An 18,152-nucleotide genomic window follows, 5' to 3' on the forward strand; every position below is an offset into this window, starting at 1 on the left:
TCACATCTTGGGTAAATTGGCAGAGATTCAGCAAGTCCTTTGGCAAAAACAAATGGTTCAGGTCCAAGGTTGATGTGAATCACTCATGGATCTGCTCAGTTTGCCCAAATCAGGGGTGTTTTACTGCAGCTCCTTTTGACTTTACAAGCCTCAGGGAGTCCCAAGTGTTGTGCCAGGGCACTGTCACCTCATCCCTGTCACTAATCCTGTCGCTTCCTTTCACGCTCCTTCATAATCTGCAAATTGTTTGATGCCTCTTACTGTACTTCCCTGAAACCTTCCTGCTGGATTGCATGGATGAAGGATTAGGTATATCATAGAATCATAGCCAGAGATTGTGCTGTACGTAAGTAGAGCCTCTTTCAGAGCATGCCTGATATTGTTGTGTTTGTAAATTGATCATTTATTTATTTATTTTAATAATACTCTCTTTTCCTTCCTTTTCCAGGGGCCTCTTGGTTTGGATGGCAAACCAGTAAGTAGCACCAGGTGCCAAATATAGCATGTCTTTGCTCGTGCTGCTCTGCAATAAATATGCAGAATGTCAACTACTACTCGTTTATTACTACATATATAACAGTTTAAGGGAGAAAATTGTATTTGGGAAATAGTTCCATGGTCTGTAACACATGCAAGTTTGAATTCTGAGCCAGGGCTGGCCAGCACAGCTAGAGGTGACCTTTTTTTTACCTGTCAGCTCATCTCAGCTACTTCTTCCCCTCCTGTGCCAGCTCAGTGAGCAGACTGCAGATGGGCATCAGGCCAAATTTGGGAAATAATCTCCAGTAGCATATTCAAAGAAGCAAAGTCAGTAATCTTGGTTGTGTGCTCCTGGCACTACAAAGTGATACCATAAAAATAATTGATCCCAAAGCGGGTTCCATTTCACTCCAAAGGAGCTGAGGTTGGAACTACTTGAAGAGTGCACAGTGTCCATGCAATAGTTTTTGGAACAGCTGGACTTCATTTTATGAGCTATTTTCTTGACTTCATTTTTTGTTGGAAGCCCTTTGGATATTCAGGTGCTCCACTCTTTTCTTACTTATTTTACAGAAACCCAGACTTTTTTACTTTCATGCTAGCTGAACTCTGGCCAGCTCCAACTCCTGCTGCTGGATGGTTCCTACAGAAGGTCACAGCTCCATGTTTTGTGTCCAAACCCCATTCTCTTGCACTACCTTTCCTAGAGGGCACAATCTGAAATCTTTTATAGTTATGGTCCTAAACCAGCTGGGATTTCAATGTGGGCAGAAGTCATTCAGTCTTTGCAATTGAAAAGTTACTCCAGACACTTATTTCTAGCTAGGTAGGAGATGTGCTGTTAAAGCTGTACGTTGCTGTTGTTGGTTTTTATCCTACCCCTGAAGACAACAAATGTAAATAAAATCTAGAAATAAAGGATTAGAAATGAAACAAAAAGGAAGGCCAGCTCACACTGTGGTGCTCGGCTTTGAATCAGCAAAACCCTGTGACGGGAGCACAGTCGGACACTGGGAGCACAGTCCTGCACCCAGGGTGCCACTACCGGGCAGGAGTGAGACCCTGAGTAAGGGGCAGGGAAAACTTCAATGAAAAAGCAAATTTATCAAACAGTCAGAGTCAAAGCAGACTGTTCATGATTTTTTCCATGCCAGCAACCTTGCTTAGAGAGCAATTAACAGTGGGAGGGATGCGTGGGGATGCAGATCTGCCACTGCCGGCCTCTCTGCTGACCTTCCCCCACTGCATCCCACTGGGTCCTGCTTCAGCAAACTCCTTGAATTGGTCTGAACCCTGAGATTTGGTATTTTTCTGTGCTGGAAGGAGGATGCAGAGCAGGCACATCACAGTGTTGCTCTCGGGTTCTCTCTGGGGCTGCAGTGTGCCTCTGCCTGTCTTACAGGCAGCTGCTCAGAGGGAAGATGAATGATGCCTTCAGCAAATAGGCCAAAGAAAGCAGCCCGTCCTCCCTGTTTATTTCAAACAGATGTATAATTGTTGTAATGATATGCTGAGCATGTGTTTTTTCTAGAAGTGATTTAATACCTCAAGATATCTTTTTCATCTATTTGGAGTCACGTGTTTGAGAGTGACTGTCACACTGCCTGCCCTGCCCTGGTCCTTTCTCCATCCTCTGTCGTGGCAGGAGCAGGCAGAACCTCATGGGTGCTCTTTTGGCATTGTGCTGCTTGTGTCAAGCAGTGTGTAACTTTAAAAGAATAGTATGTATGCCTTAAAATAATAGAGAATATGGCTCTGGTTTGTGAATTGATGAATGCAATCTCCTTGTGTTTGGTGTCACTGATGATTCTGATGTTCCTTAACTTGGATCCTTTTTGTGTGTTTCCAGGGACCTCCAGGACCAAAAGGGGAAAAGGTAAAGGCTGCATTAACATGTGGCTTTTGGGGAAGCTGATGTGTATCCTCCTGCTGCTGTAATTCTCTCAGTTCGTGTTGCCCCAGTATGCCAGCGTGACGCTGGGTTTTGTTGGGACCTGGAGCTGTGACAGTGGGTTCTCAGGTTGCTCTTGGAAAAGCCCCAGGAAGGGAGGGAGGGTGGGCAGGAAGAATTTGCAAAAAACTAGAAGGGATAAGTGTGGTCTTAAAGCTCACCCACACTATAGGGTTTCTGGTAAGCCCTTAAGGGTCACGAGATTGGCATAAATCATTCTTGGCTCCTCCAGGAGCTCTGGGCTCCATCGCTCCGTGTTTGCATGACATCCTCCCCTGAAATGAGAGTGGCCAAAGGAAGTCATTACTGTACTGAAAGTGAAGATAATTCTCACATGTGTAGGACATAAGCAGTTGCTAGGGGAGCCTTAGAGTTGGGAACAATCTGCTATTTCTGATTTATTATGTGTTTCATCGCCTGCCAGGGCAGAACCCTTCCCTATTGTGTTGTCTCGAGCCCTTCTCCTCCCTGGTTTTGAATACATTAAGCAATAGAACACTCTTGCCACTTCCCCTGTGTGCTGTACCCACATCCAGCTGACCCTGTGCTTGGTCCTTGGGGGTTGACCTTTGAACTCTCAGCTGACCTTGCTGTTTTGCCTGATGTGCAGGGTGAAGCAGGGGACGTCGGCCCAAGGGTAAGTAGTGACACGGCACGTTAATTTATTCCAAAATCTGGTTGGGTTTAGTCACTGCACAAAACAAGGCTTTGTGTGCAGCTTTGCTGCAAACTGAGGTATGGTAACAATTCTGGAAATGCTTAATTTTGCCTTTGGAGCTCTTTTGTGGTGGTGGTGGTTTTCCTCACTTTGGCCATGAGGAAAAAAGACTTGAAGATCTTTGGGTTCCTTGTGAAGGGTTTCACTTCTACTGAACTTTCTTATCCCTGATTTCCTCTTCCAGTGTCAGAGACAGTTTCTCTTGAAGCTGAACTCCTTATCTGTTGGCATTAGAGCACCACTGCGTGGTGGTAGGGCCTGGTGCCCCAAGGAGAGGTCAGGCACAGTGTTGTGCAGGATGGAATGTTCCTCCTGTCTTGCTGAGCTCCCACCTGGGCACGTGGTGGCACACAAGTGATATCCAGGCTGCCTTTGGAAACAAAGAGTTTAAAGTAACTGTAAAAAGTTGGCTGGTAGGGTTAGACACCATTGCTGGAAACACAACCAGGACCTCAGTGGTTAATGTCAGGCAGAGATGCATCAGACATCTTTATTTTTCTCCCTTGTGAAGTCACTTTTGGAAGTTGGTGTCATTTTCTGAAGTGGCTCCCAAATGCCTTGGGCGTGTTGGGAAATGTCACCCTTGGGGTCTTGAGAGCCCCTCAAATTTCTCTGGTAGATTTATGCCCTGTGTGGCTAAGGAGGGGCTCAGCTTAAGGTTTCCACTTTGTCTAAGTGCCCACCCACATACTCAAAAAAGGCTTTAAGAGGTGATTCAGCAGCACAGGGGTGTGAGTTTTCACTCCTTTGCTGGGGCTGATGGCTGAGGAGATGCTGGAGGAGATGCTGCTGTGGGAGATGCTCCAGGACAGGCTGTATCTGGAATTGTGGGGCAGGTGACAGCTTCCAAGGTAACACTTATCCTATGTTTTAATTTACCAAGAAAAAAGTGCTTGGTTTTTTGGTTTTTTCTTCGTTTGTTTTGGTTTTTGTCCTGATCTGCATTTGTCCAGATTTTGCTTTAGTTGTAGATTTATTTATGTCTTTTTGCACAAGAGTAAGAAAAAGGCTCAAAAACGATTTGGGAGGAAAGAGGGAGAAACAAGCCTGGCAGAGCCAGGCACAAGTAGATCTAAAAACAGGTGCCTGTCTTTGAAAATAGCTTCCTTTATCTCTTCAGACACTCAGGGTTGTGAATTGGATGTGAAACTTCTTAATACCATCTGGCCCAGATTATTTTTTTCTGAATTTAATCTATCTTCTTCCTCCAGTTTCAGTGGTGGCTTTGTTTAGCTGATTTTGAAAGATGTGTCACTGCAAGTCATCGCATCAATGGGAGGATAAATTATAGTTACAGGACTATGTCCAGTGCCCTCTCCCTCATAAATGTTCATGTCTATGGGTGGTGGAGTGGGGATAGACTGTGTCAGTGAACATTAAAATATCATCATTAGGAATGACAGATTAAAAGAGAACAATGGTTGGGGCAACTTTGGAGGGACTGTCTGCAGTGGCAGTGAGGTGATGGCAATTGGGGATTAGCTACTGAATATGTTCATGTCTGCACTGCTTCTCCTTCTGTCTGTAATAAACACCTGCCACCAGCATGGACAAAAAGAGAGATTATTACATGTTTGAGTGTGCCTGGTGGCGGATGTTGGAGGGTGATTTTGGAAAGCTGAGGAAGATCACATTGGGTTGAATGCTCGTTCTTGTAAACAGCATGAGGGAGGATGCTGTGCAGCCTCACAGGTCAGGATGGGGAATAAAGGTACCCAAATACACTGCCAGAATGCATGGAGGTGTATTTACAGGGAGAAACCAGTAACAGATCCTCTCTGCTCTGAGGAGGATGGAGGCAGTCGAGGCAGGATGCTGCCAAGGCTGTGCCCTGGTATTTGTGCCTGTACTTCTCACTCAACATCAAGTATTCTGCTACACCTCCCAAAAGGACCGGCTTTATAAGCCAGACTCGCTCCCTGAGCCGGCACTGGGATGACTGCTCTGGATTTATGACCTTAGCTGGGTGATCTTGTTCTTACTGACAGCTCAGATGTTCAGACAAACGATGGGGTTGATGAATCTCTGCACATCTGGGCTGGCGGATGCGCCGCGCCTGTGGCAGCAGCACCGGGACTGCTCCCGAGGGGGGGAAAATGAGCTGCAGCTGGTGAGGGAAATGCTCTGCCTGCAGTGGCCCACGTGGCACGGGCCTGCTCGATGGCCAGTGCTGATGGAGATGGCACCAGCACCACCTGCACCCTGAGCTGCCAGGGGGGCTGAACGCTGGTGTGGCTGAACCAGCTCTGCAGCTCTGCTCCACAAAAGGAGCTTTTTCTCTCTTACTTTCTGCAAAATTGTGAGTGCCTGCCAAGCTCAAATTGCAGATAAAAACTCGGCATAGGAAGTGTCCTGCAGAGCTCACTGTGACAGTCAACAGACACCTCTGGATGCTTCTATTTTATTGTTTGCTTACTTTGGAGCATTATGTTGAAGTGGCTGAATGGAGTTGTCTAAAGCTGGAAATTACCAGTGCTCAAGGTTTCAGTGCTCTAACATTCCACTGCTCCATGGGGTCAGACCCAATGGCCAGTTAGCCCAGTGCCTTGCAACCAGATGCTTTGGGAAGTGTGGAGCAGGAACATGTAGCTCCATCACAATTAACCCCTCTCCTGGATCCTGGTTATCTGTGGCCTGGGCATTTCTTGAACCAGGGGTGGTGTCTCCGTATTTAATGTCTTTCAGAGATGTTCACCTTTCATGGGCCTGTCAGTAACAGGAACTGTTTAAAATTAAACGTGCACTGGCTGGATTTGGTGGGATATGGGGTGTTTGGCCTTGGAGGAAACACAAATTGTTATTTCACACTGAAACAATTAGGGCTGGGCTTGGAATGTCCTTCCTTGGATGGTGCTCACCAGTCTGAGGGGCAAGGAAAAAAATTCAGTCTCTGCCTTGCTCTGTGGGCTTTTATGAAAATCCTACATTATGCCCTTGTGTATCTTTATGAACATAATAAGCCATAAAACTGTGTCTTTTGTGTCTACCACAAAATCCTGTGCTCTCAGTAGAGTCTTTTTGGTGGTTTCTGTAGTATCTGGAGGGCCTGGCCAAGTGCAAGGGGTCTATGTCCCCATTAATTTCAATTTGTCAGGATTTCAGTGACATTCTTCCCAGAAATGGCTGTATTTAAGTGAGTGCTGAGCTGAAGCCTCTCTCTGTAGTTTGAAAAAAAATCATTGGGAGGGGTTTATTTTCTCAGGTTGGTTAGTTTTTTCCATCTGACTTTACTTTCCCCTCTCTTTTTGAGAAGAGGGTGATAAAACATCTGAGCTCAGTGTTCCTGTGCATGCCTGTGGCTAAGCCTGGGGAGGAGGTGGCCTTGCCCTTGCACTACTTACACTAAAATTGAGGTTTGGGGTTTTCTGTTGTTGGTGTGTAAGGCTTAAAAGCTCCTTGGCAATTTGAAAAAGAGGTTTGTTCCTTAGAAACCTCCAAAAATCCTCGTGAAGGATGTGCTCTGTGTTCTCCCAGGGCTTCTTGTGGCTTCACCCCACCCCTTTGATTATCCTATGGATGTGTGCAGGGATGGGTTGGTGGAGGAAAGGGAGTTGCACGTGGTGCCCTGAGAAAGGAAGTGTCTTACTGTTTCTCCCTAGATGATGAGGGGAAAGGCTAAAAGACAATAGCAATGACTACTGACATGGTCTAAATACATTGTTTTTGCATCATATAAATCTGAGAGATTTATCTGCAATTTGCAGGCTGGGGAATACATCAGTATTCATTTTAGCCTCTGAAAACAAAATATAATATTTGGTCTCAGGGAAATGCTGGGATATATCCCCTGTGGGGTTTACTGGAATAATGCTCTTTATTCTGCAGTAGGGAAATTCTTGTCCCAGCTGCTTTGGATGTCCTATTGTGCAGTAAATTCATGAAAAAATACTTGTTTCCCTCAGTCTGTGTCCTGCTTACCAAGGTCCAGTGTATCCAGAACCTTAAAACCACCACTGCTGGCTACCAAGACTATTTCTTTCTCATGCATCAATTAATTGTCAAAGGCAAATTGTTATATATTGATGTAGCCTTTAAAACTCACTCTTCTGCTGTGCTTTCACCTTAAACTGTTGCTCTTTCTTCTTCTGCCTCCCACTTTCCCTGGCTAGATGGTTTTCCCCCACCTCAATCACGGATTTCTGGCTAATGATCAGCTTGTCTTTAGTCGGCGAGTGCTCAAGGTAGACACCAAATCTGCTGGTTTGTTGTGATTCTTTGAGCTGCTTCTGTTTCTTCCTATTGCTATTTTAAATTGTGACTGCCATGGCTGTGTTTTCAGATGCTCAGTGGGGGCGTGTTTGAGTGAAACCCCGTTGGAGTTTAGGGCAGGTGTTTGTCAAAGTAGAGAGACAAAAAACTAATGGGTTTTAGCATTTGCTTCTTTGTGAGATTTTGGAATCAAGCAGCAAAGTCCTATAAATGTTGATATGAACAGTGCTGGTATTGTAAAATAAAATACATTAAAACTAGAGTAAGCTAAATCCTTGATACTCTAAATGTGACATTTTAATTAGGAAAAATTCAGTGGGAGACTTGACTTGACATAATTGGTTGCAGTGTTCAGCATTTGCAATAGGGTTTTTTAAAAAACTGTGCAAGTGATTTAGGAGCCCAGATCCTGTTGAAAGGCCGTGGGATTTGTGCTGCTAAGTCACTTAAGGACTTCTGAAAAATCCCACACTTGTCCCTGATTTGAGGGTGAACCACATATTAAATACAGCCCTCTTACTGCCTCGGTGGTGACTCTTCCAGATGTTGCTAAAAGATTTATGAGGCTGCCTTTCCATGAGGCTTTCCATTGTGCAGCCACATGGATGGGCCTGGCCTTGGGGCTGGGCTGGGATACCCGGGCATGGAGCCCCTCAGGATGCTCCCACCAAAGCTTCACAGCCACACAGAGATACTGCTGCTGCTTTTCCTCTGCACCCAAGCAATGCAGGGTGTGAGTGACTCTGGATGGTAATATATGGCCTTGGCTGTGTTTAAAGGATGAGACTAAGCACTGCTCCTTTTTTTGTGTGGCTTTTCTGGTGTGGTGCACTAAGCTGTGGCAGTGTGTGCATGCTCCAGGCCAGCATGTTGTGGGTCTGAGTTATTTCTGGGTGCTGTTGAATTGGTAGTTTCCATGCAGACAGTCGCTTGCTAAGGGCTTAATGAGATAAAAGCTTGTTGGAAGGCTTTGAGCACAATCTCAATTAAGGAATCAGACCCCAAGGGCATAAATTGGCCATGAGCTCACTTTCAGCCTCCCCAATTGGCAGCTGTAATTAAATTCCCCTGGGACAGCAGAGGCCAGGGTGCTGGTGGCCCAGGGATGCAGTGCATGTGTTGTGGGCACCCTGCAGCCACCGCTTGCTGACGCCTCTTCATCTCACCGTGTCTGTGTGAACTTCTTCCAGGGTGACCAAGGTCGAGATGGAGCCACGGGCCCCCCCGGTCCGCCAGGACCCCCAGGTGCCCGGGGGCCTCCTGGTGACACGGGAAAGGATGGCCCAAGAGGACCTCCAGGCTCCCCTGTAAGGACGGGAGATGCGCAGCGAGCTCACGCCGGGCAGTTCCCACCCCCCGAGGGAGAGGAGGGTGAAGGGTGTCCCTTCCCCGGTGCTGCCACCCCAGCCACTGCTCCCCAGCTTGAGCCACTGCTGGGCTCCCATGGCTGCCTGTGGAGCCAAGCTCCGGGGCAGGGAGTAGGAGGAGGGATCTTCTGTCTTAGGTTTTGGAGCAAAGAGCTGGACCTGGGCAGGTATTTGCAGGTGTTGTAACTGAGAGACCCCAGAGATCTCTTCCCCCATCCACAGCCTTAGGGTGACCTGCTGCAAACCTGCAGACCACTGGCAACTTATTCAATGGAAAAACAGGCTAAGGGATAATGCAGTGGAACGTTCTTAATTATTGCTGGTCATTTTGGAGGCTGTAACAGGTAATAGTTCCAACGTTTTTCTTCTCATTTTCGCAGGGTTTCAAAGGCGAGCCAGGAGAGGAAGGACTCATGGTCAGTATTGCCCAGGAGCACCTGTGTGTGTGTGTGTGTGTGTGTGTGTCCCTCACCCCTTGCTTTACATCACCCTTCACCTCACTGCAGCCAAGAGGGTTTGTTGTTGCTTACAGAGACCAAAAGAAAGCCATGTGAAATTTAGATTGCCCTAAAATGGATGTTTGTCCACGGGTACCTGTGCCCTGGGGAGAAAAGAGGCCAGTTATCTCATCCCCTTGGCTCTTCTGGAGGGATATAGTGCTCCTTTATCCTGGTTTTTGCCCCTCTGAAGCCACCTGGCATTGTACTCCCAATTCCCTAAGGTTCAGGTTAGACAAAAAGGTGCTTATTATACATAAAATACATGAGCCATAAAAGAATATTATTTACTTGACAGCACAGAGAACTTTAACAGTGTAATTTATAAGGGAAGATGAGAAGTTGGCACTTGTGTCATTTTTTTTTTCCATGGAATTTAAGTACTCTTGGAAATGTTTGACAGAGTATAACAGCATAAAAACAAGTAAATCACTCCTATATCCAACAGGGTGCCAGAGGACCTCCAGGACCAAAGGTGGGTGATAATCTGTCTTGTTTTACACGTGAATTCTTGAAATTATGCTGCATAAGAGGGGTGGAGATGAAAATAAGCATTTTGCACTCATCTGTATATACCAGCTATAAAATTCCAAGGTATTGCATTAGCCATCGACTGGGGGTGTAAATGTCTGAATGTGTCACTTCCTCAATATCACAACCACTGCCCGTGTTCAAACCTGGAAACAGGGGTGGAGGGAGCCACAGGGGGGCTGGAATCTGCTGTGCTGTGGGAATGTGCTTTTTGGAGGGGATAAAGATGATCAACACAAGCCAAGTATTTTAATTTTACAACTGATTCTGACTATCCATACAATTGGTCTTATTTTCTGTTATTCCCTTAACTTCTTTCTCTTCTGTTGACATTGCTGTTGAAGGGTGAGCCAGGAGTCCAAGGGAAAAAGGTAAAATGGTGATTTTTTTTTTTAAATTATTCTATTTTTTCTTTGCTTTGCTCTGTGCTTGACTACAAAAATCATTGCCAAAGACTGATGGAGAAGCTGTGGGCATGGATGTCCATACCAACCCTTTCCTTGCGTTCCCTGGGATTTCTCACCCAACTGATCCTAAATTTCAGGCACAGCCATTCCTGCAGCCTGGCTTTCATTTCCACAGGCAAGCCAGAAGCTGCAATCACATCTGCCCACTAGACAAAGAATAAAACAGCAAATGCCAAGCAAAGCAATAGGTCTTGAGCCCTTTGGCTTCAATAATTCAGGCTGAACAGAGATGTGCCTGGAGCTTGAAGCTCCCGGGATGGGCATCCCTGTGCAGCACTGCAGTCCCGTGGGAAATGCCCCTCTTAGGGACAGCCTGCTTGGGTCTGGGACTGAAGATTGTGAGAGATTCACATGTCCAGGCTCTCCACGTTTTCTCCTCGTGGATAAATCACTGCCTTTAACTGAAGCCAAAGCACTGACAGGGCTCAGCCTTCCCCTCTTACTGCTCTGCACCAAAACAGAGGTGGCTGTGGGTGTTTTTCAGGCCAGAATTTGGCTTAAAAAAAAATCATAACTGGCCTGTAAAATTAATCTCTCCAGCACCTATGAAGTGGTTTTACTCCAGGAGAACAATGAAGCACGACAAGCAGAAAAAGAAAAACCCCTCCTGGCAGGTGGTGTTGGTGACTTGTGGTGAAGTCCACGAGGATGGGTGGCAGCTTACAGGGACAAAAAAATCCTTAAAGGGATTAAACATCTAGTTTCTATTGAAGGTGAAGCACCTTTCCCAGGACCTGCTGTAAGCAAATTCTGGGAGATGCCCATCCACCTTCCCAGGAGCAGGGGAGGCAGAGGCAGGGACGGATGGGAGCAGGGGACCACTCTGGAGCCTCCTGGGCTCCTTGCTGCAGCCCTCCCCTGGCCTCCTGCAAACCTGAGAGGGTTCCAGGTCTATACAACACCCAGTTGGGTCAAATGATGTGTTGGATCCTAATAAATGTGTACAGGGTCTGTGTATTTCACTCTTTACATTTTATTTCCCCAGGGTGATGATGGGATCCCTGGAGAACCAGGACTTGTGGGCCCTAAGGTATGTTCTGCTCTGTGTCCATCTGGTGCATGTGTTTGGAAGCATCTTTTGCTGTCTGGTTTCTTGGCACCACATCACAGTGGGGGCAGGTTGTGAAGCACATTTCTCCTCTGACATAGAAAAAAGATCAGAAACTTTGAGGGTGGGGAGGGCCCGGCACAGGTTGCCCAGAGAGGTTGTGGCTGCCCCATCCCTGAAATTGTTCCAGGCCAGGTTGGACAGGGGCTCAGACACCTGGTGTAGCAGAAGGTGTTCCTGCCCATGACAGGGGTTTGGAATGAGATGATCTTCAAAATCCCTTTCCAATCCCAACCATTCTGTGATTCCACACTGTGGTTCTGGGGCCAACTTTATGGCTGAACACACCACCCACAGCCAAACTGTTAAGCTTCATTTTTATCTCTTAAAAACTGCCCATTTGCACCCAGACAATGTGATGTGTTTTACGGCCAAAAGCAGAGCTTTGCTCACTCGTGTAGTAAAATGAAGATAAAGGAAGAAAAGAGTAACCTGAAGAACTCTGTTCTCCACCCTCCCTGTGTAGCATTTGCCTAAATTGCCTTGTTTTCAGGGAGAAAAAGGAAGCGTGGGTCCCAAGGGAGAGAATGGCACCGATGGCTTCCCAGGACCCAAGGTAAATAAAACCCAAACTGACACAAAACAGGGGCATGTTATGAGTATTTTACCTTTTCCTGGTGACTTCAAGCTGGGTTCAAGCAGAGATCAGCAGAAGAGTTTTTAAATTGTCTCCTGGAATGTTTTCCATTGGATAGCTTTTTTCCTCAAGAGAGGTAAAACTCTGATCACATTTTGATCTGAGGTGATTGATGGCTGTGGCATGTGATGAAGAAAGTGGTCTCTGGTGACTCTTAGTAATTTTTTTTTTTCTAGATCCATAGTAACAGTTGTTCCCCCTGGTATCTCTTGAATTTAGGGTGTTTTTCTATGCATTTTTACCATTTTTTTTTACTTTTTGGAGGGCTTTAATTTTGTCAGCAAAAGGATTTACATGGGTATGGCAAATGGGGTGTTTTTTGAATCCTGAAGTGAATTTCAGGTCACTGCTGTGGGAGTACTATGGCTTTTTGAAACTCCCTAATTTTTAAAAAAATACAGAAAAAAAGGAAGAAAGAAAAAGAAAAAGGGAGGGAAAGGGAAAAAAACGAGGAGGGGAAAAAAAAAAAAAGAACAATTTGGCACAGCCCTTTTCCTTAAACTTGTCCTTGAAAATGGTTTAAACATCTTGGCTGAAACTTTCCACATGTAAAACTCAGCCTAAAGCAAAGACAGCCATGTGGAACCAGCACACAAAGCTTGGCATGCTTGGAGCTGGAAAGTGGCACATCACCAATACTGGGGGCTCAGCCCTCAGTGGGCCACTCCACTCCCTCTGCAATGAGACCTTCTCTCACTGTCAGCCAACCCACACCAATGTTATTTGTGGCAAAATATATTTGCTCTCAAGTGGAATCTATTTTTTGCTGGGAGAAGCAGTCCCTTCTTGGTGTCACACTTAATCTAAAGCATATCCTTATGGGTGGGTACAGTATTTTTGGGATAAATATTCTCTATTTTCCTTGGTCTCTTTGAACCAAAAATGTGATTTTGATTTTCAGGGTGAATCCGGTGAGAAGGGAGGAGTTGGCTCCATTGGACCCCGGGTATGGATGTTCAGGATTTCAGTTTGGAGCTGTGTATTTGCCTCAACCTGAGCTGTTCCCCACCACCTCTTTCTGCTTAGTATGTGTTTGAATTGCTTCAGGATCAGTTCAGTGCGAGAAAATAGAGGTGGTGCATATTTAAACAAATGATTATGCAGGTACCAAATGCTGCCACAGGAGATAGCTCTGGGAGATCAGTCAAGTCCACCCTGTAATCTTTTTTTTTTTTTTTGCAAGAGGGAAGCTGGGAATAGGGGTGATCAAGTGAGTATTTCCATGCACTTCTCCCTTACACCAACTGATGCCCTTTTGAGGTTTGGTTGGATGGCAGTTCCAGCTGTCAGACCAGGGACTGGTTAAATCCGTGGGGTTTGTGAGGTGATAACCCCCAAACACTGCATGTCAGGTCTTTGCTTTCATCCCACCCACCTCTCAGTGCTGTAAAATTGAATAGGATTCATCCCTGGTTGCAGGGTCCCCCTGGCCTGAAAGGGGAACAGGGCGACACGGTCGTGATCGACTACGATGGCCGGATCCTGGATGCACTCAAGGTGAGCCCTGCACCAAGGCCATGCAGAGTCCTGCAGTTAATGGGAAAGGACTGAAAGCCTGCCAAGCTCTGCCCTGGTGATATTGTGACATCTTCCTGTCCTGTGTCTCCTTCCCAAGATCTCTGCCTTGGCACAGAGCTGGCTGGGAGGGAAGAGCTTATTACACCTGGGGGCTGAGGATATTTAGGATGTACCAGCAAAAACCAGTGGCAGAACTCCAGGCTGTGAGCTCAGGCTTGTGGGATCCGGCTGTGGGATGTGGGTTAATATTCTGCAGGTAGAAGCAGTGTGACACAGCCATATAAACACCTGATGCAGTGAGTGTGAGCAGCCACATCACAGCTCAGACACTTGCCAGCAGCAGGGTGTGATTCCCATGGTGTGGAGCTGCTGCTGTCACTGTCACTGTACACCCTCTTCTAGCAGCACTGGGGATGCAGGAGGAAGGGGAACAGCACCCAAGCCCTGACCTGCCTGACTGAGCAGAGCCCTGCCTTTTTTCTTAGGATGGAATAAGCTGAATAGAGTAAATACTTAATTACAGACAATTGAGAACCATCCTAATTGTTTTATAACAGGCTGCAGGGATACACAAAGTGCTGGTAATTTCCATTTGCCAGATGTCTGCATGGCGTGGAGCTTTTGGGAGTGGAGTTTGTGGAGTGCAGTGGTTGGAAAGGCTCCATCAAACGTCTGGAGGCTTCATCTGCTGGGCCCAGACCCTCTCCTATGTTCTGCATGCAAAGGTTGCTGAGGGGCACATCACTGAACCTCGCTAACTTTGCTGTTTTCCTGCTTATTAGCTGCTTGCAGTGTTTGTGCACTGACCTATCTCATGGGCAAGGCTTTGGAAAGGATTCCAGTGTGACTAAATGTAACAGCATTTGAGTGTGCAGCCATGGAAAAAGGTGCTTGAGGATATGATACTGGTTTGGTTTTCATCTCAGTGAGACCACAACTTCTGCTGTTTGAAATAATTTGCTAGTTGGAAAATATTTGTTCATCTCAAGGTGGTTTGTGGTCTCTGCACCCACCAGTGCCCATGAAAAACAGCTTCCTTAAGTGTGCTGTTAGTGCTCACACAAACTCCTTCGTTTCCCCTCTTTAATTGCACCTCCCTGGCTGTTGCTGTTTCCAGCAGGATGCTGCTCCCCAGGCCAGCTGGCTGGAGCAGGCAGAATGCAAAAAGAAACCACCAGATTTGGGGCCACACCTCTGGCTAGAGGCATTTTGCCTCTTAACCCATGTGCTGCTGCACCTGTACACCCAGCTCACTCCCACTGTGTTTTCTTCTGCATGAACAACCCCGTGCCAGAGGGACCTTGGGTGTCTCTGTGTCAGTGGAGCTCATCTCAGTGTTTGAGCAACCCCACTCACCTGAGAGCCTGTTGCAGGTCGTGGTTGGGAGCTGCTCCTGGCTCATCACCCCAGCACGTGGATCGTGTGCCATGTTCATGTTGGTCAGGATCAAGCCTGTTTTGTTTGCTGTGTTTCAGGGTCCACCGGGTCCCCCAGGGCCACCAGGCCCCCAAGGCACTCCAGGTCCCAAGGTGAGCTCAACCCCTCCCATGCAGTGTTCCCAAGAAACACTCCATGTGGAGTCTCCCATGGTGATGCTGCCTGAGGAGGAATGTGAGGCTATGTGTTGTAAAGGAAATGCTGTGGCTGAAAGGAATTGCTCTGGCTGAAAAAAGGAGGTTTTTACACAAAACCCAAAGTTTTGTTGATCTGTCTCTGGTCTCCAGCCTCTTCCAGAGGATGCTGTCCCAGAAAGGAATCCACTCCCAGTCCCACACCTGACAGGTGAAATCCCAGTCCCTCTGAGACCACTGTGGCAGGAAGCAGAAGCAAATGGGAGAAGCAGTTGTGAGAGGGGCTGGCAATGCCAATGGCTGTGCTGAGCCACCTCAGTCCCACCCTCCCCGTGTGCCATTTACTGCCCTCCTGCTTCACAAGCAGGAGTCTGTACCCTGCAGTCAGCTGTAGTTTCTTTAAAAGAAGAATGTAATTTGCAGAAAAACATCTCTTGGAAGAATGAGGTGGGACAGGATTTTGGTGCCCAAGGTCTCATATTTGGATGAACCAGTAATGCTGATGCATCACTGACACCTCCTTGGTCCTGAGCCTGGCAGTGGCAAACTCATAACCACAATGGTTGTGTGTGAATAACTCATTTCCTTGCCAAATGCTTTCCTGAGATGATTTCCTGATTTAATTTACCACGTGCTCCCCTTTCCTTGTGTCCCTTCAGGGAGAGCTGGGCTTGCCGGGCCCACCTGGACTGGACGGTGAAAAGGTGAGCTGGGCTGGATCGAGTGAGGCCTTGCAGGAGCCAAATAAAAAAGACACACAAATACTGGGTGTCTGTGAAGAGCAAATCCAGTCTTCCAGGGGCAAGCTCTGCTCTGTAATGTCAGCTCTGTCTCCTTGAATCGATGCCCCCATTCCGATGCTGCTCCCGGCCATGTCTGCCGAGCTAAAGGGGCTCCTTTCACAAGTGGTTCATCAGATGGTGTCTCCAGTTTTTTCATAAAACTTCCCGACCCTAAATGGCTGCAATCCCTGCTGTGGCCCAGCCAAATTCTACTGTGTCCACAAGATTGGCCTACGTGAGTTTGAATGTTAAAACATGTCCTCATGAGCTCGCGCTGCGATGTGGAGGCAAACGTGGAAAGGCAGAAGGGGCTGTTGGGTTTGGGGTGGGGGGTTTTTTAACAGTTTTCTCCTAAGCATGTTGTTTTCTGTCAACTTGCAGGGTCCCAAAGGAGCAAAGGGTGACCAGGGCAGTGCGGGGATCACGGGGCAGAAAGGAGAGACAGGAGAAATGGGCTTAGCGGGTCCACCGGTACGTCCCTCTCTGTCCTGTCCATCTGCTGCTTGGTTCTTTAATGTCACTTCTGCAAATGCTCACAGCGTGACCAGGTTGGCAGATTTAAGCAGTGACCTGTCCACACCATGTTGCCATGGAAGCTGGTGAATGCAGGAGCTTTGAATTTGCATTTCTAAGGATGATGATAACAGCTCGTTCAGAAGGTACCAAGGGGGAGAAAATCTTTCTTCAAAGCCCCCCGGGGATGAACATGAGCTTTACTTGAGCCAAGGCTGGAGTTTAGAGGGGGACAAATGTATTTTTCTCTCTTGTTTTTGCTTTCCTGGAAGATGCACCACACCAACGGTACATTTTTATCTTTCAGGGAGCAGAAGGGCCAAAAGGAGACAAAGGAGAAAAAGGAGACACCGGCTCACCATGTCTGCAGAACAATCATGTAAGATCTCGGCAATATAAAACCTCTTCCTTGATGTGGGGTCAGGCAAAGTTGGGGGATGCAGGCTGGACCTGCCAGTCCTGTATCCATCAGCAAAACCCATCTGTTGTCTACAAGAACTTTCAGGAGCATCTACATGGGATTTATTTGTTAGGGAAGAGCAGTTTGGACACTGAGCTACGAAGTTACTTTAGATTTTGCACTGATGGTTGAGATACTGTTGTTATAATTGTTTTGTTCTCAAAACAGAGTAAGCTCCTTGCAGTTATATGGGATTTCTGCATCCTTTTTTCCTTATTCATGCTTATTGTTTAATAGAAAAAGAAGTGGTAGGTTTTGATAGTTTGGTTTTCTTTTAATAATGACAGGAAAGTTCTAATTTTGTTCAGGGGGTTGGTTTGAGGCTTTGTTTTTTTGTTGTGTGTGTGGGTTTTTTTGGGGGGGAGGTTGTTTTGTTTTGTTGGCTTTTGTGGGTTCGGGGTGGTTTTTTTTTAATTAAAAAGTCTGGTTTTCTCCAGTCTGTGCAAAAAATGCCATCACTACATCCATTTTATGACTGGCAAATACACTGAGTGGTGTTGGTCAGGCCTCTTACTTTAGAGGCTGCTTTGATTATTCGTGTGCTTATAAAGATTCTTTTATTTATAAATACTACAAGTGACTCTTTGATTAGCAGATACTTTGATTAAAGCCATTAAATCAGAGAGCTTTAAAACATGATTCTGGGTTTTGTGAGGTTTCCATTGGAGAACTACCTTGTCTCTATGCCCAGCCTTGTTAACGTGCCATTTAATTCCCTTCCACAGATCATACCTGAGCCTGGACCCCCTGGATTACCCGGCCCTATGGTAGGACTCTGGAAAGTGGTTGCTGCAGATCTGTTATTGCATGTGATTAGTCAAGGACAAGGGTGGTTTGCTCTGTTTAACCATGGTGGGCTGCTGTGAATCTGGGAAAAAAAAGTCAGGGAAGAGCTACAGTGCTGTGTTCTGTCTTTGGAGAGATGAAAGCACCCGTTTTAGGAAAGTGCATCAGCATTTGTGGCTCATTTTGCAAACAGCCAAGTTGTTCCTTGGGTTGGAGAAAAGATAAAGCCTTGTGGGATGGGAAAATTTGTTCCCCACCATGATGGTGTCTGTATTCCCTAAGCTTGCCCATATCAGTAAGTTCTTTGCCATCAGCTGCACTGGGAGAGGATGCGGGTGGTGAACATGTGAAGCACTTCTGATGCAGATATCTGAGGGGTTTGGTGTCTGAAATGCTCCAAAAGGAGCTGTCAGAGGCATCTGGAAGGCCAGGATGTCTCTGCTGAGTCTGAGATTCACCTTGAGAGACCATGTGTCAAAACCAGGTGGCTTTCCAAGTGGCCTTCATAACCTGTGAGGTGTCCCAGCCGTGCCCAAACTTGCTGTCATTTGCTTCAG

The 18,152-nt window shown here is 46.7% G+C and overlaps 1 protein-coding gene across 3 annotated transcripts in view; it reads left to right on the plus strand.

Moving 5' to 3' along the window:
• Positions 1 to 18,152, plus strand: part of COL23A1 (collagen type XXIII alpha 1 chain) — a 172,789-nt gene that overhangs the window by 147,211 nt on the left and 7,426 nt on the right. For 2 of the 3 annotated variants that reach the window (XM_017827897.1, XM_017827895.1), the window contains exons 5-19: positions 449 to 475; positions 2,330 to 2,356; positions 3,042 to 3,068; positions 9,106 to 9,141; positions 9,671 to 9,697; positions 10,098 to 10,124; positions 11,206 to 11,250; positions 11,822 to 11,884; positions 12,867 to 12,911; positions 13,385 to 13,462; positions 14,959 to 15,012; positions 15,714 to 15,758; positions 16,218 to 16,307; positions 16,657 to 16,728; positions 17,535 to 17,576. In XM_017827897.1, the coding sequence (XP_017683386.1) occupies positions 449 to 475; positions 2,330 to 2,356; positions 3,042 to 3,068; positions 9,106 to 9,141; positions 9,671 to 9,697; positions 10,098 to 10,124; positions 11,206 to 11,250; positions 11,822 to 11,884; positions 12,867 to 12,911; positions 13,385 to 13,462; positions 14,959 to 15,012; positions 15,714 to 15,758; positions 16,218 to 16,307; positions 16,657 to 16,728; positions 17,535 to 17,576 (705 nt within the window). The remainder of the gene's footprint in view (positions 1 to 448; positions 476 to 2,329; positions 2,357 to 3,041; positions 3,069 to 9,105; positions 9,142 to 9,670; positions 9,698 to 10,097; positions 10,125 to 11,205; positions 11,251 to 11,821; positions 11,885 to 12,866; positions 12,912 to 13,384; positions 13,463 to 14,958; positions 15,013 to 15,713; positions 15,759 to 16,217; positions 16,308 to 16,656; positions 16,729 to 17,534; positions 17,577 to 18,152) is intronic. The other variant, XM_017827896.1, reaches the window with a different exon arrangement.

This window comes from Lepidothrix coronata, unplaced genomic scaffold (assembly GCF_001604755.1).
Source record: "Lepidothrix coronata isolate B3197 unplaced genomic scaffold, Lepidothrix_coronata-1.0 Scaffold144, whole genome shotgun sequence".
Classification (NCBI taxonomy): Eukaryota; Metazoa; Chordata; class Aves; order Passeriformes; family Pipridae; genus Lepidothrix; species Lepidothrix coronata.